The sequence below is a fragment of the Gobius niger genome (assembly GCF_951799975.1).
Source record: "Gobius niger genome assembly, chromosome: 14".
NCBI classification, from domain to species: Eukaryota; Metazoa; Chordata; class Actinopteri; order Gobiiformes; family Gobiidae; genus Gobius; species Gobius niger.
The window spans coordinates 23,658,479-23,675,640 of NC_136865.1; the positions used below are offsets into that span (position 1 = coordinate 23,658,479).

Sequence of the window (17,162 nt, forward strand, 5' to 3'; positions counted from 1 at the left end):
GACAAAACCCCGCGCACAACAGTTTGAGCTGAGCCTCATGTCCAGCCTCATGTTTTCTGACCAAAACTTTCTGGTTTTACCGCGCAATACTTCATCCAAACCTTTTTTTCTTCCCCGGCTGTAGGAAACATTTGCGCCTATTTCACGTTCATCCTCAGAAATACGCGTAGGTCTATTGCTCAGTAAACAATAAAGGCTCCACATCATGATAATCCTATCAAATCAAACAGGATTTTTTGCGCACGTCTGGCTCTGGGCTTGAGACAGCACGAGACGCAGCGCACGGCACTTCGCGTGGACCTCTCAGTGCCGGCTGGATCAGTGGAAGGGGGTGGTGTAAAAAACAAAAAAGGGATCTATGAGTTTTCATGTTTTTCTTAGGCTTTTACTGTTTCTCTTCAACTTCATATAGAAAGTTTGAAAAAAAAAACTGTAGGATAATAGGCTACTAAAACTTTAGACATAGAAAGATTATCTGTGACTGTTCTAGTCTAGTGAAATGTGTGGGAGCGTCACCAGTGATCACTTTTACGCACGGGACGCAGCCAATCAACCAATTACAAGACGAAATGGACGTCACTCATGGCTAGAGCTGCAGGTGTGTTTCAAACGACGCACAGGCATTGGATGACTTGGGCGAGAATTTAACATGTTTTCTCCCAGATTTGGCCGTGTGGCATGTCGTGGACTTTGCACACGATGCTGTTCATGAGAGTCACAAGGCCGTGAGGCTGATGAAAGCGGTGTGCAGGCGTTTTGTTTGAGAGGATGTGCCTCAAAACTGCTCATTTACTGCTTTGGATACCTCAGGACCTCTCCCAGCCAAACTAGGAGTGGATTCTCTTCATATTTTTTTACTTTAATTTACTGTTGACCTTTATACTTTTGTGTGACTTCAGTTTTTAGTACAAGTACACCTTTTTTTTAATCGTTGCCAAAATGGTCAAAGGCAAAAATCTCGAAAAAGTTTCACTGGTGGCTGACGTGAGGAGGAGCAACAACTACCACACAACGAGGTGAGCAGGCGGGCGTCACGCTTCGCAAACAGGATTCACTGGTCCTGGATAAATATTGGGATTTTTTCTTAAAGGAGTCATCTCAACAGTGTTTGTCTTGGGTAGATGTCAGAGAGGACAGTAGGTCTTCCCTCTGCAGCTTTTGGGATTAGCGATGCGCAAAAACTGGATTTGGGTGGTCACATAACTCGGGGTACCGTTTGGAGATGGTCTCTAATGACGCCTTCTTGTTGGACCCAGTGGATCCGGGTGAGCGATGCAACGGGCAGAGGTGGGTAGAGAGGTTAGATTTCTAGCTGCTTCGTTTTCATCATGGGACCCTGAGTCATGTTTGTGACCTGCATTGTCTTGACCCGAGTCATAGTTGCCATACAATTTTTTTTTTTCTACAGACTGTAAGGGACTATTGTTTACCACACTTCCTGCTTCTTCTCAAACCGTTTTCATGTTTAATTGTATAAATAATTTGTGTTCCCCTTAGCCTAACCACACCATTATGTCACTTGTAACATCCCTTTTTTGAAACCCCAAGGATTCAGTGGGAAATTGCAAGGTTTCCGCGGGGCATTCAAAATCATTAAAGAGGGGGTATTATGCTTTTTTCAATCACATAGCACCAGTCTATAGCACACTACAATGATGACGAAACCTTCTGTTGGTCTGTAAATGCAGTAAATTAGAATAACTGCCTTGTATAAAATTGCTCTCTCAAAATGGCTGTAGCGAATGTCTTGAAATAGGCCTCTGTCTTTTTAAGAACCTCTGACCCTTTCTGACACGCCCCCTCCACATGCTGTCTGTGGCATCAGTGGGGAGGGGGTTCTGCTGAGGAGCAGTGGTTGGTTACTCGGCTGGTGATGAAAGCTCGGAGGCGTCTACAGGAGGTGGGGGCGTTCCTAGGAGGACTCAGGCAAACCTATCCCTAAAATGGCTGCCATCAGAGTTTTTACAGATTACTCGTGAATGTGCCAAGGCAACACTTCAGGCATGTTTTTAATGAGGGAATGACGTAATAACATGATGTGAAGCTTGAAAAAGTCAATTTTGCATAATACCCCCCCTTTAAATGTCCTTAGAAGCATTCAATTGGATTCAAACTGGTATTAAGTCTACATCCGAGACACTCTGACTTAAATAAAAATCCTTATTTATCCTAATCCCTATTATTACCAGGACATCACTTTACCGACACAACGGGTCGGAAAAAAAAGTCTGAAGCCCATCCGACCGCTCCACATGCAGAGAGCAGCAGCCTCAGATCACGCAGCGTCTCGTTCAGATATCGCGTTAATTTCAAGTTTATCCTAAATAAAACTCATTTACCTCCTGCTCGGTTTCCTTTACTCCAGCAACATCGTTCTTCATCAGAGAAAACTTTTCCCATTTGTTTGTTTGTTCAAGTTTGTGAGATAAAATATGTCCTTTTAAATCATGAGTTCTGTAAAAGCATCAAACATGAGCTCTATTTAGGGGGCGATTTATAACTTTAATAGTTTCAGTCAGTTTAAGTGTGTCAGGTAAAGTGTTGCCCTGGGGAGCGAGGTGGGGAGTCGGAGCATGTTTCTGATCACAGCAGACTTGTATCCATCCCTTCACCTGAGCGTGAGCCGCGGACAGGTGGGGGTTTTCCCGTCATGCACGGGGCCGTGGAGCGGAGAGATGCAGCGGCTGATCAAGTCGGGTGGTCTCGTTGGGGTCTCACGATCTTTCCGTGCCCCACGGGCCCGTGATACCAGAGCCTGTCTGGAGCAAGTCGGACAGAAATCTAACCGGCATGCACCGTGCGTCTGCATGCACCGTGCGTCTGCAGACGGCTGTCAACTGCGTCCGTCTGGCTCCTCTCGAATGAACCTAATTAGAGCGTATAAGCAGCGGGTCTTAATGGTGACCCATGTCATGTGTGTGGTCACATGCACTTAAGTGACCGCCCACAAACGGGTAGAAGCAGTCCGAGCAGAAGAGGAAAATGCATTGTACAAATTACATTCTAAAAAGAGACGAGATATGAGAGACAGCGCTCACGGAAAATGACAGCAAGGGAAAAATAATTACTTGCCGCCAAGCTATAGTGAAATCTCAAATAAAGTTGTGAAAACAATAAAAGAAATTTAAAACAAAAGACAAAAAGGGACCACAGGAGTGGAGTCCTCTGTGTCTCCACCCCTGTGGTCCTTTAAAGTTATTCAAAGTTTATACTTTGTATAAGTGTCTGAGTTCATCGTTATTTTTCAGCCACTTGATGGCATCTCCAGTTGTTGGGTTGGGGACTCGTCCTCTGTTGGAAGATAGTAGATTGTTTGCGATCCGTGGTAGGTGCAGTAGTTGGGGGTTGATGGTGGTACCATACTCTTAGATGTATGGTTCCGGTAAAAAAGGGTAGAGTTCTGCATTAGTCTGAAAAGGGTCAGCTTTATGACTGGGAGCAAAGGATAGGCCCTTGGAGAGGACCTTTTATACAGTCTGATGAGAGAGGTACATTGGAAATGTTCATTACCGTCTCCTCGATGGGTTGCAGTGGGGAGTTGTTAAAAACATGTAGTATGCTTATGCTTACATGGTAAACTTGACACCAAATCAACTTTTTTCAGGCAAATTGGTCAGAACATGTGTTAGAGGCACATGACCAGGCTATGACCAATAAACGCTCAGCATTGTCAGATAAAGGGCCCCTGTTGGTTTGGTTTGACTTGGTTTGTTTGGTTTAGTTAAAGGTCTTATATCATGCAAAATCGACTTTTAGAGCTTTTAGTCATGTTGTTATGCTATTTCCTTATCAAAAACACCCTCAGAGTGGTTTGTGGCTTCATTCACGCAGCTCTCCGCAATCCTCCTTAATCCTGCTCTCTGAGCAGCTGCGCCGCCCTCTCCAGGTGAACGACTGACCTGTTCAGTTGGGACGTCACAGCGGAACGGAAGTGCTCGGCGTCTGTAATGCAATGTCTTGCAGCCTGATTTTAATTTGTAAAACAGATTTTTCATTATTTCTGTTGTAAAAGAGAAACAAAGAGAAAAAAAAAGTGAAGGAAAAAAAAAAAAAAAAGGATGTGCCCAAGGTGCTTCCAGGTCAGTTGAGGCCAAAACAAACACATCCCCTGAGCGTCTGAACAGATCAGTCATGTTTGCGCTGCAGCTGAAGATGGAGCTCGTTATAACCTATTCTGGACACACCTGTTCTTTATTCTTACCTAACGATAATGTCACGGAGAAAAAGAAGCGCATTTGGCTACGAGGACGGGAGTTTATTCAACCTTTTTCAAGTTGTTTTTTTCTCCGGGATTCGGCGACTATCAGCCAAAATATTGTTTTTCTGTGACTGTCACTGATGGATGTTTGGTGAACCTTCACCAGAACCAAAGTGGATTAACTTTTATAACCAACGCAAGTCCCATAATGTAAACAGCGATTAGCCAGAGTGGTGAGTCAATCCAAACGCGGGTTAGCTTGTGTTTTAGCATATTAGCATGTGTGTTAGCCATTTATGAAGCTGTGTTGCAGATGTCAACTCCGTATAACTGCATCGTGAAGTAACTTCACTTATTGTTGTTTATTTATATTACGGTAAAGTTGTATGAGCGGAGAGAGGGGGCGGAGTTAACTGAACCGGGTTAACTCCGCAACCGGGTTTGAAAAATACCTCCAGAAAACACTTATATTTATCACAGAAATGAGTGCTCCATAATGGTAGAGGTACAATTTATCATATACATGCCTATACTTAACTTTGGAATGGCTAAAATAGCATGATATAGATCCTTTAAACCCTAAATTATATCCACCAATTGTGACCATTCTTTTTGCGATTTCATTCTTTAGTTGTGATCATCTTGCGTCCTTACTACTATAGACTTATGAATGTCCCGACATTGAACTGTTCCCACAGCGTGGACGGAGAGCTGGTCTTGGGAAGCAACGGTGACGTGAAGCATTGCCATGACAACAGCCACGCCAAGGAAGACCGTGAGAAGGAGAAGAAAACTGCCCGCAAGAGGCTTTATGTGGTGTCGGTCATCTGTCTGGTCTTCATGGTCGGAGAAATCCTTGGTAAAACACTACATCGGCAATCCCAAGTGTTAATAATGGGGTACTAGAAATGAGGCTGTGCAACATTGACACACATCGTAATCACCATATTAAGGATTCTTTATAACAAAAAACTGAACTAAACCAGAACTTGACACGGATTTGGCAAGTGCTGAACCATGACTTCACTGGGTCTGGACTAGAAACTTGATCAGCAATCTTTGTAGTGAGCAGGTCATATCAAAAGATGAGGTAATCCTAAAACGGTTAAGGTTTATTTCATTGACCTTCACTCCCCCGGTCATGGTGCCACCCCAGAAAAACCAAGTGCCACCACCGGGCCACCCTAGAAAAAAATCTGGACACGGCACTGACGGGGAGTTCATATAAACACAGAAAGGCCCACACGCTAACCTATGCTAACCTTTCAGCCAACATGCACCTGTTACCATTAATGTTTGCTAATATTTAGCAGACTTGCAGCTTAAAAATCATGATGCTAAAGCTCGGTGTTTTGACGCTTTTAGTCCATAATTTACATGTTTGACATGTTATATCCTTCCTACTTTCACCACCTCCCTGTCCTTCCTTGTCAACTCTTGAGGTGTTTCTCAGTTGCTGATCCCTTCATTGCCTTCCTTGTGCTTCTCTGAACCAGAGCGTCCTGCTACTTCTGCTTCGGAGCGCATTTGGAACAGCCTTGGGAGTGAGTGGCTGTGGCATGTCACATGATCAAATCATGTGATAATATATGGATCTTAATACTATATGGATCTATACTTACAAAAACAACAGTTTTATGAGTAAAAGGAGGAAAGAAAGCAAACTGTTTTTTGGAGGAGTGGTGTGCCCTTTCCAGGTCAGTGGGAAGTCCCTGCCTCAAGTGAGAGTTCAACTCCACTTGAAGGGAAAAATAGAAGGAAAAAACAAACAAACAAAAAATTAAGTTGCAATACCTTATGGGTAATATTTAGCTCTATGGAAGTGAAATTACTTGTGCCTTCTTGGTGAACTGGGAAGGAGCTGATCTGGGGAGGATGTGAGGCAGTGCGATGGTGCAGCAGTTAGCGCCTGTGTTTGCCAATGATGATATTATGATCATAGTACAATATGCAGTAGAGATCATAGTACAATATGCAGTATTATGATCTCTACTGAAGAAATGGGCCACGAGTTATTCTTTAACCCTCGTCTCTGTCGTCTCGCTGCAGGGGGGTATTTCGCAGGCAGTCTGGCAGTGATGACGGATGCGGCTCATTTATTAGTGGATTTCCTCAGTTTCATCATCAGCCTCCTGTCGCTGTGGCTCTCGTCTCGACCGGCCACGCACCGGCTGAACTTCGGCTGGCATCGCGCGGGTACATCATTTAATCATTTACTATCCTACCACTTTCTCAATACAGGCCCGTAACTCTTTATATTTAGTTGTATTTTATTTCCCCTTTCTTCCCCTCAGAGATCCTAGGAGCGCTCCTGTCTGTCTTCACCATCTGGCTGGTCACAGGTGTGCTGGTTTACCTGGCTGTGGAGCGTCTGATCTCTGACGACTACGAGATCGAAGGCACAGTCATGCTCATCACCTCGGCCTGCGCTGTTCTGGCCAATATCATGTAAGAAACATCACTACTCCAAATTAATATTCACTCCCTCACTACTGTAACTTTGTGCTGAACCTCTCTGTCGTCAGTATGGCTTTGACGTTGCACCAATCGGGACACGGACACAGTCATGGAGGCCTGAGCTCTCACGGACACAGCCATGGCCCCAAAACCAGCTCCACGGAGTCCCCTCAGACCGGTCCCAGCGGAGACACCGACCTGGAGCACAACAAGCAGGGTGTGTCCACTGCTGGGGTTTATTCTCCTTTCACTGACCTCTAGTGGATGATGATGTTGCTTTTGTTTTGTACTCTCTACTCTTGCAATTAGCTTAAATTTCCCCCAAAAAAAATTCCAGCTGCTTTAAATTTGTTTTTTTCTGAAGTCTATTTATTTCATATTTTCAGAAAAGCGAGGTCATCAGGCCAACGCCAGTGTCCGAGCGGCGTTCGTCCACGTTGTGGGGGATTTACTCCAGAGCCTCAGCGTCCTCGTCAGTGCCCTGGTCATCTTCTTCAAGGTGAAAGAGTTTAGCGCTATTACTTCTGTGGCTTAAATCTGTTAAAAGCCTTTTTCGCCCTTTGTTTGCGTTGGCATGCGGTTTGGTTGAGACGTTCATCTGGGGCCTTTCGTTTACATCGTTGTTTCCTAGATGACTCCACAGAGCGTTGTTGAAAGTCGCTCGTCCACATACATATTGCCACTTGTCTGTTTTTTGTTTGGCCCATTCTCTTTCCAATTGTGTCAATGTCAAGGTTCCTTCGAGCAAGCCCCAGCGGCAGTGCTTCGATCCATCTTTCAACTTAATGACTGCGAGCCAAACTAACCTACTGTATGTGCTTAGTTTCTTGGCGTTCGAAGGTTTTCTGCTGCAAAACATGTTCAAAGACCATCGACGCGACTCAGACCATTAGACACCCATGCAAAATGAAAGCTTGTTTGACTTGCTTCACACCCCGTGATGCTTTGCGGCGATCTATTTTTAGCCACTGTAAAAGATGCTATTCTGTGTACTCGGTCGGCAACCAGTGTATTTCTGGTATTACACTAAACTCTTTGTCCTGGTATAAGTATGTGCCTATTAAAACATGCATGGGAAGAATTGGGTTTTGCAAAATTGTTTGGGAGGGCCTCTGTGTCCACGGCGAATGATTCCAGTTCAGCTTCCTCTCTCAGAATTTGAGAACAGGGACTTTACCACCATTTTCATTGCATCAGAATAAAAGGCAGTGCTGTGAACGCATTGTACCGGAAAATGACCCCCCTCTATTTTTCAGCCCGAGTACAAGATTGCCGACCCGATATGCACTTTCCTCTTCTCCATATTGGTCTTATGCACCACATTCACCATCATTAAAGACATCCTCATTGTCCTGATGGAGGGTAAGTATATCCTTGAATGATGTAGAATAAAAAGTGCTTTTGTTGATGAACCTTTTGGCTCCAGGGACTCCGGCGGGGGTACGGTACAGTGAGGTGCGGGACGGCCTGTTGGCAGTGAAGGGGGTCACAGCCATCCACAACCTGCACATCTGGGCCCTAACCGTGAACCAGGCGCTTCTCACCGCGCACGTGGCTATAGGTGAGACAAAAGCTATACAGGTTTATGCTCAGGACTTAAAATTCCTTCTGTGACGATGAGGCTCAATCCGAGTTCCTCCGATGAAAGCTCCTGGGTCCTGATCCTAGCTCCTATTCCTTTGTGAACAGTTGGGGCCCTATGCAGTTAGGAACTCGAGCTAAACTTCATTAACCATGGTATCGGACTAAAAAAAAACAACGGTACTATATTCTCCCAAGCTGCTGGACACTGACTTTGATTATATTTTAAACATGCATAACCATAATCAGTGGCGTGGTGGCTCAAAACTCCTAAAGGAACCTCCGGAGGTCCCTATGCTAAAGGAGATATGATGGGAAGCGTACAGGCCCCTTTCCATATCTCCTTCCTTAGTTGCTGCATCTAAACAGTGTAAATAATCTTTGGAACATCCTTCTCCTTATTGTTGACTTTGTCAGCCATAACAAGGATCCAAATGTTTTATTTAGGACTTGTATGACTGTATAAAGCAGGTCATGCAGCCACACTGGTATCTGTTAATCTTGGAAATCTAAGAATTTATGGCAACGTTACGCACTTTTGTTGTGGACTACGGACTAAAAATGTTGAAATTATGTATTTTCCTCTCCATACATGTTCCAGCCATGTCCTATTGTGTAGAATGAGCCCAGACCTGTTCACCACAACTGCCTCTGAAATCCTGCACTGTCACTCAAAGTTGTTAATTCGAGTCCGAAGTGCCGTCATGCACGGGCTTAATATAGAAGCTGCAGTTGCGCCTAAGACCTGAGGTGGCAGTAGTGAGTAGAAAATGACCAACTTGCATCTAGCCCCTTTAACACATAATTTTGACTTGGGTGCATTTGCTCGGATTATATGTGTAATTACATTAAATTTGTAGCAGTGCAGGAGGATATGCAGTATTCCTGGTTGTTCCCTCCGCTGGATTTGTAAGGTTCAGATTGTCCTGACGGGCAGAAGGAGCAGCTGAAGCTCCTGTTCCTCTGACCATAAAAGGTTCCTCTAGGTCAGGGGTGTCCAAACGTATTTCAATGAGGGCCACATATTGAAGTTTATGCGATGTGGAGGGACCCAGATTGGTGGTCAATGAAGTGGAAATCTTAACTTAGTGCGTTTTGCAGAGTTTCAGCCCATTCTCCGCACTTTTTAATATATTATTTTTTTAAACCAGCTCTTTCCCACATTAAAATTTTTTTTAAATTCTGAAACTTGTGGTAAAAAGTGCCATCTCTGGCGATTTGTCCCGATTCAAGAAGCCTGAGGGCCGCACTTTGGGCATCCATGTTCTAGGTCGACCTCATGACGTCGGCCTCAAAGGTAAAGAAGGTGAAAGGAGTTCTTGCCACATTAAAGATGCAGCCAGTGACGGCACTACTCGGCAGTGTTGGGCAAGTTACTTAAAAACTGTAATATATTCTGTATTAGTAGTTGCAACTATAAAAATGTAACATATTTGTATTTCATATTACTGTTTCAAAAATGTAGCTGAGTTACACTACTTTGAGTTACTTTCCCTTCTTTTTTCCCCATTCTCTCCATTTTGTTTTAAATGCACTTGTAACTTGAGTTACTTGAATTGTAATGACTCGTATATTCCGGTATTTTGTGTAAGTAATATGTTATATTCCTTGGTTACTGTAAAAAATATTTTTGTAATACGTTAGCCCCAACACTGCTACTCGGACACTTCTTATCATGGCAGACGATGATGCACATTCGGTTTTGGCTTAGACCTCTTCCCTATTTGCCGTTTCCGGATGCAACCTAAGTATTCAGACCTTGGACACAGACTGCTGACCCTTTCCTTTGCGCTCAATCATAGGTGTACTGCTTTTAATTATAAGAAAATTAGCTAACTGATTAAATCCATTGCCTATGATGCAGAAAGCTGTAACCTCTTTTCAAGCGTAAGTGTAGATTTTTTTTAGATTTTTTTTGTTGGTAATCATCAGACTTTGATGTGGACCTAATAGTAAGTGGTAGGAAAGCGTCTGAAGCCACTGTTTGTATAAAAGTTGCATCCTTCGTTAATCAGCTTTTCTCTCTTCGCAGATGAAACGGTGGATGCTCAGACCGTCTTGAGAGAAATGACGCAGGCCTGTTACTCCTCCTACAACTTTCACTCCATCACGATTCAGATGGAGAGACAGGCCGACCTCAAACCGGGCTGCACACTCTGCGAAGACCCAAAAAAGTAGACCCTTTAAAGCCCTGTCCCATTTATGCCAGTCCCAAAGCATTTCACATTTGTTTACGTATCGCGTGTGCAAAAAGTTGCCACACCAGATCGAAATGCCACACTAGTGTAATAAGTCAAATGAAAGCTGTTAAATAACTGGAGGTAATGTGTTTAATGCCAGTAGAAAAGGTGGGTAAACTGCTCAAGGGTGGAATTGTTTAAGTCTTATGCGTCAATATATTGTGTCAATATTTCCTTTTTAACTGAACAGCTGTTTAAATAATGAACCTGTTGATCTGGTCATGGATGTTATGCAAATATGCTTAATTGGATTCACTACCTGACAATGTTAGGGATTTTTAAAAGCCTTGAATGTGTTTTTATGATATCTGTACACTGTGGAGTTGGAAAAAAAAAGTCAATAAAATTTGTTTTTTATTCTGTCATTCAAGATTTCCCTATTAATTGGATCTTTGCCTTTTTGTTTGTTCAGAAGAAATTGTGGAAAAAGTACTGTAGTATTCCTCAATTTACATGGAAAAATGTATATGGATGAATAATCCTCTCTGTCCACATACTGAAACACTGCATTGTACTGGATCTAGTTAACGATCTCTGTGCTTCATGCTTCGTGGTTCAGCAGCAGGAGACTCGTCAGATTTCATTTATTCCTTCAAGCAAACCAGATCCCTCTGTCCAATCAAGAAGACGTGGACGGTGGAGTGGAGCCGACATGTCTGTGTCCAAATCTGAACAGCTACAGTAAGAGAACATTTATCGAGACCTCTAGGGAGTAAAGTTACTAAAACCTTTACTATTTTTCTTAAACTAAAAAAGTGTTTTCTCCGTAAACTATTGTGAAAGTGACAGGGTAGCAAGTCAAGTAACACTTTCACACCTGATGACCTTTATATCATTGCCTATCAGGGTCAATTCAGGACTAAATCAGGTCTGAAAAGAGTTTGAAATGTCCGTTCCGGTCTGGTCCTGTCGAAATGGGGCTTATGTCATTAATACAGAAGGCTATTTAACTTTTTATTGTAGCCTATTTATTTTTTCGTTTTTTTTGTACGTAATTGACTATGAGAAATGTCCAGTTGAATAGCCTTCTGTGTTGTATCTTCCTGGATGATTGAGGTCAGTCTATAACTAATATGTCAACAAAATAAAATAAAACCATACATTTAGACCTGGCTCAATCCATTATTCAGATTTTCTGACTGAAAATCTGGGAAATTTTGGGCATTTGAAAACATAAAATATCAGAAACATTTCAATTATTATTTTCCCTCATATTTATGCCAGTAATCTGCAGCAAAGTTGAAAATTGATATCTCTGATTTTCAAAAGTTTCCCTATTCCCCTGCATTGCCTCATAAGACAAAGTTAAGAAGACGACATCACCTCAAGCAATTATTACAAAAAATGTGTTCAAGATAAAAAGAAATTGAATGTCAGAACGTGACCCAAAGTTTGTCTGAATAATGCAAATTAAGTAATACGCATCTAATCTGCTTTTTCAGCTCCACTAAAGCCTACAGGCAAAGGCTCTCCCCCTTTCCCATTCCGAGTGCTGGTCACAGTGGCTAAGCACATGCTGAAGAAGCAGTCTGGTGAAGTTAATACTGTCCCTTTTTGACATCTCATGTATTTAAAACTCATTTGAATTTAGATAGCTTGCAAAATAACCCGAGCACAGACGCATATGAAAAATAATGGGTGGCTGAATACACCGGGTGATTAAATTAGAGAACGTACGGCCTCTCCGCGTTAGGGAATTTGAATTATATGCTTGCTAAATAACTTATAATGATCCATGAGAAGCAATCAAGTGGCATAAATTGGCCTGAGGCTGCTGCGGATACGGCTGTGCTTTCTGTAATGCCCAGGAGATGGCGCTGTGGTATCGCAATGTTAACCGCGTATGCTTGACTGCGGTTATTTCCATCGCAAACATTTTACCAATTAGGAAAAAATATGTTGCTATTGTTAAGTAAAAATAAATGATGTACAACCGTTAAAAAACATCACAAAAATAAAAAATAAAACGTTGTTCTTGATGATTGATTCAGATCTCGCGATGCTTTGGTGGTGACGTGATTGTAGCAGCTGAGCCCCGAGGAGCAAAAGCCGAAGCATGACATGTCCACGAAAAAGATAAATTGTCTCCGATCAGGTAACACTTTACGCTTGGCCGTTTGACAGCGATAAAACGAGTTCGCTTTGGCAATACGACTTGAAAATCTCAGCTGTTTAAACGAAGGGGGGAAAAAAGCACGATGCACTAAAGAAAAGTCGTATCTGACAGTTCACTTTAGCTTTGGTGACAGGGGAACACATGTTAGCATTGTTTGTTTCCTTATTTCATTGCGGATAAACGTGGAGTAGTTACTTGTCATATTTTAGTTTAGTCTGAAATGGTGGTTTCTGGCTTGTGTCATTTTAAGAAGTCAGATAATGAGCAATGTAACGCTTATGAAGTTGGAACAATATCTGATTTTGTAGTTAACCCCTTAACCCCCACCTTGACTGAGCACGTTTTCTCCAGTTCGGCTTTGCCCAAATCTAAAAGCTTCTCGAGTGGAGATTCCAGACTATAGGCCAGTGTCTCATTTGAAAGCTAAGACCTATAAAACTCAGCTTCTTCCTCGTTTTGATGACATGTTTTCCTCCTGTTTGGTTGTGTTTTCATCATGTTTTTGTTGCTTTTGTGGCATGTTTTTGTCACATTTTTGTGGTTTGATCACAGAACATTACACGTAAAAAATAAAATAAAAAAAACGACAGAAAAACAATTAAAAATGTGACAAAAATGTAACAAAAAGCAATGAAAATGTGTTAAAAATGTGTCATAAAAAACACTGAAAATGTGAGAAAAATGTGTCAGAAAAACAATGAAAATATGATAAATATGTGGCAAAAAACAATGAAAATATGAGAAAAATGTGGCAAAAAACAATGAAAATGTGACAAAAACCAATGAAAATGTGAGAAAAATGTGGCAAAAAACAATGAGAATGTGATAAAAATGTGGCAAAAAAACAATGAAAATGTGAGAAAAATGTGGCAAAAAACAATGAAAATGTGACAAAAATGTGGCAAAAAAACAATGAAAATGTGACAAAAAACAATGAAAATGTGAGGAAAATGTGGCCAAAAAACAATGAAAATGTGACAAAAAAACAATGAAAATGTGACAAAAAAACAATGATAATGTGACAAAAAACAATGAAAATGTGAGAAAAATGTGGCAAAAAAAACAATGAAAATATGACACAAATGTGATTTAAAAAATTGCAACAAAAACATCTGAAAAGTGAAAACAAAAACAAGGAAGAAGCTTAGATGGGTTTTGCATGTCTTTGCTCTCATGACCAGCTCCCCAGTTGAGAAGCTTTTAGATTTGGGTAAAGCTGAACTGGAGAGAATGTGCCCGGTTAAGGGATTAAGAGCAGTTTTGTTTTTGCTGCTTTATGATTTTTATAATGCTGACTGCTGACTTAAACCTTCTCAAACCCATCACCAAATCAACACACCGAACCTTGGGGGACCGAGCCGTCACCATTGCCGCCCCGCCCTCTGGAACTCACTCCCCATCCATATGAGAAACTCAGACTCACTGACCACCTAAAAAAACTCACTTGTTTCAGCTCGCCTACAACCTACTCACTCCCATCTTTGTTTGTCTCATTTGTAAAGCATCTTTGAGTTCCTTGAAAAGCGCTATATAAGACTTATGTATTATTATTATCAGCATGAAAGAAACTGCTCTTTATGTGAATGCCTTTTTGCACAGTCACATGATTTCACTGGGCATTAGAATTAGCGTATTGCTTAATTTTTCATTGTAATTTTGCTATAGTTTGTCTTAGAATGTATTTATTTAGTTTTATCTCTGCTAACAAATCCCCAAATCCAATGAGGTGTGATTGGCAATGCTTTGAGATTATTCCATTACTTTTGGTAACTTTTGCTTTAACTCAAAGCCACACTGTGCAACAAAAGCAACACAGACAGATGATACAGTGCCTGACCAAAAACAAAAGCCCTGCACCTGTATTTAACTAACTGTTATGAGATCTGGGGTTTCTGTGCCCAAAGAATGAGATCAGCTGACTCTTGAGCCTCCTGAATGACTAAGTTTTTCCACCCAATTTATGTCTCAGATCATAACCCCATTAAGAGTCTTTGGGATGTGCTGGAGAAGGCTTTGTGTTGTGGTTACACTCTCCCTTCATCAATACAGCTTAGAATGTGTGATGTAATCAAAGCTAAAGGTGGTCCCACGAAATATCAGTGTGTGGGACCTTTTGCATTTATAGCTCATTTTTAGTAAAGGAAGACAGCTAAATCTCATGGAAAGTAGCGGGTGATGTTTTTTAGATATTTTCACCAATAAACCCACTCCTAATTAACTCATTGACTGCCAGCCATTTTCAAATCAGAGAGCTCCCCACTGCCAGTGGTTTTTCAGGATTTTGACTTTTTTCAACACCCACTGAAAATTAAGGTCTAGGTGTGTGTCAACACGAAACCCACCAAAAGAAAGATTAGACTCTCTGTTTGTACCTCTTTCCATTCTTTAGTAATCGTCCCTAGAAAATAGATGAAATCACCCAAAATGCTGTTTTCTGACCAAAAAGCTGAGAAAACGAAAGAGCAATGCTGCCACCTAGTGACTCAATAAAAGAACTTGTAGTTCTTTTATTGAGTCACTAGGTGGCAGGCAGCATTAGGCAGCACAACTAAGATTTTAACACCAGACATGCTCAAGGCTTTGCTGCAGCTGTTCCCATTGAAAAACCTAATTGACGTCTATAGATGTCATTGGCAGTCAATGAGTTAATTAATGTTTTGCACAGAATGGCTTTGTCAAATAAGAAATGTACTATAAAAGTGTAAGTGACAAATGGCGACACGAAATTGCAATAAACCTTTCTTGTATCTGTTTCCAAAGGCATGTAACATTGTCAAAACGTGAGCTCCATCCATCCTCGTCCTGTCTCCACCTCCTCTGTCTCCATGACGACCCCTCCGATCGCCACTCCCTTCGCGGGACAGCCGCCTCCCGTGCCTCAAGCCCAGGCGGCGCGGGACGTCAACACGGCCTCCCTCTGCCGAATCGGACAGGAGACGGTGCAGGACATCGTGCTGCGGACCATGGAGATCTTCCAGCTCCTCAGAAACATGCAGGTGACTGAGAAACCAAATAAAGTCAAACAGAAGAGAAGTATGCAGAGGTTATTGATGTTCTATTAAATACACTTCATATTAACTTTGGAACCCTCAACCAGTGGCTACAGTGTACTTTGGTTATGTATTTAAAAAGTTAACTCACAGTTCGGTTCAGGTCGTGTCCTCAGCTCAAAGGTCAGGAAGCTTTGACTCAGACGTCTGACACTTAGAGACACCGTTCTGACTTGTTTTGTCGACCGTGCGCTGCATGTCTTGTTTCTCATAAAAATTCTTCATTTATTGTCCGTCTCTTGGCCCCGCTGTGCGTCTCTCTGTTTGCAGACTGCCCTGAAGGCACTTGTTTTATGTTATGTCTGATATTGGTAAGCAGACAGCATTTCCCCAGAGTCAATGCTCTCAATAAAAACATGTCTCTCATGGTGGTAAAAGATGGCGATAACCGGGGAAAACAAGCAGTGTTTTTATATTTTGGTGCGTGTGCTTTCCGGCCACTTTATTTGATTAGGCTACAGTCTATACTGGCTCAATAATATCCAAAATGTTCCTCAGAAGTGTGAAGTGTTAGCTTAACTGTTAAAGAAGGGGGGCTTTTTGGGAGCTGTAGGAGTGAATTGCAGGTCATACTGTTAAAACTGCCTGAATTTACTTTGTTTTCTTTCTTTGTGGCGCCACCTAGCTTCCAAACGGAGTGACGTACAACCCAAACACTCACCAGGACAGACTGGGCAAACTGCAGGAGCACCTCCGTATGCTGTCAGTGCTGTTCAGGAAGCTGAGGCTCGTCTTCGATAAATGCCACGAAAACTGTGCCGGCCTGGACCACATACCCCCAGAGGTAAGAGATTTGCTTTATGTTTGAATTTTTACCTTAGTTTAGCGTAAAGATTCTTTCTAAAATTAAAGCCTGAGGAGTCTGCATGGTGTGAGGATCTGAAGTCTGTTGCTGTCACATATCCGTCCCCCCTCGGCTCTCAGTGAACCAGTAACTACAAAAAGGGGCCGGCTCTCAGGTGTTGGCACTAGCGATGGGATTATTGGCTTTTTATTCAGACGCTGAATCTTTGGGAACCGTTAATTTCAGAGCTGTTCAAAAAAGTGAGTCAAGTCAGCCAAAATGTCTTTTATTGGAGACTTAATGCCACGATAATTACTATATCGACTTATCGTCCAATATATGGTTTTTTTTTAATGTTATTTTTTGTGTCAATAATTAATGTAATAAATGTAATTAAATGTAATACTTGAACAATTTTACTGAAGTAAATCTGCGTTTCATCGAGACGTGTGTGTGATACATGATATGTCAATACGTGCTTTTAGAACAAGGTATTACTGAGAGTTCCATTTTTTAAGTTGGCTTCAGTGATGTCAAGTCATCCTCAATATTATCGTTTATCGTGCTATTTTACTGCCCCAATATATCAAACAAAATGTTATCGTGACAAACCTAATAGTAGTATGTATAGTATTGTATTGACTTGCCGATCAGGAAGCTGGGTTTGGTTATGATTAGGGTTAGGGACGGCAAATGTGATGTAACTTGTATTTCACTCCTACACATAGTTTTAGAA

The 17,162-nt window shown here is 41.9% G+C and overlaps 2 protein-coding genes across 2 annotated transcripts in view; both read left to right on the top strand.

Annotated features, from left to right (window-relative positions):
• Positions 1–939: 939 nt before the first annotated feature.
• Positions 940–10,414, top strand: slc30a8 (solute carrier family 30 member 8; the record flags this gene model as incomplete). The annotated part of the gene is made up of 9 exons (XM_079570328.1): positions 940–1,016; positions 4,897–5,057; positions 6,248–6,394; positions 6,493–6,646; positions 6,724–6,872; positions 7,042–7,154; positions 7,912–8,017; positions 8,082–8,216; positions 10,269–10,414. The coding sequence occupies 9 exons, from the start codon at positions 940–942 to the stop codon at positions 10,412–10,414; spliced, it is 1,188 nt and encodes a 395-aa protein (XP_079426454.1).
• Positions 10,415–12,501: 2,087 nt separating this feature from the next.
• Positions 12,502–17,162, top strand: part of med30 (mediator complex subunit 30) — a 62,639-nt gene continuing 57,978 nt past the window's right edge. The window contains exons 1-3 of the mRNA XM_079571078.1: positions 12,502–12,571; positions 15,353–15,588; positions 16,268–16,426. Coding sequence (XP_079427204.1) covers positions 15,418–15,588; positions 16,268–16,426 — 330 coding nt within the window. The 5' untranslated portion in view covers positions 12,502–12,571; positions 15,353–15,417. The remainder of the gene's footprint in view (positions 12,572–15,352; positions 15,589–16,267; positions 16,427–17,162) is intronic.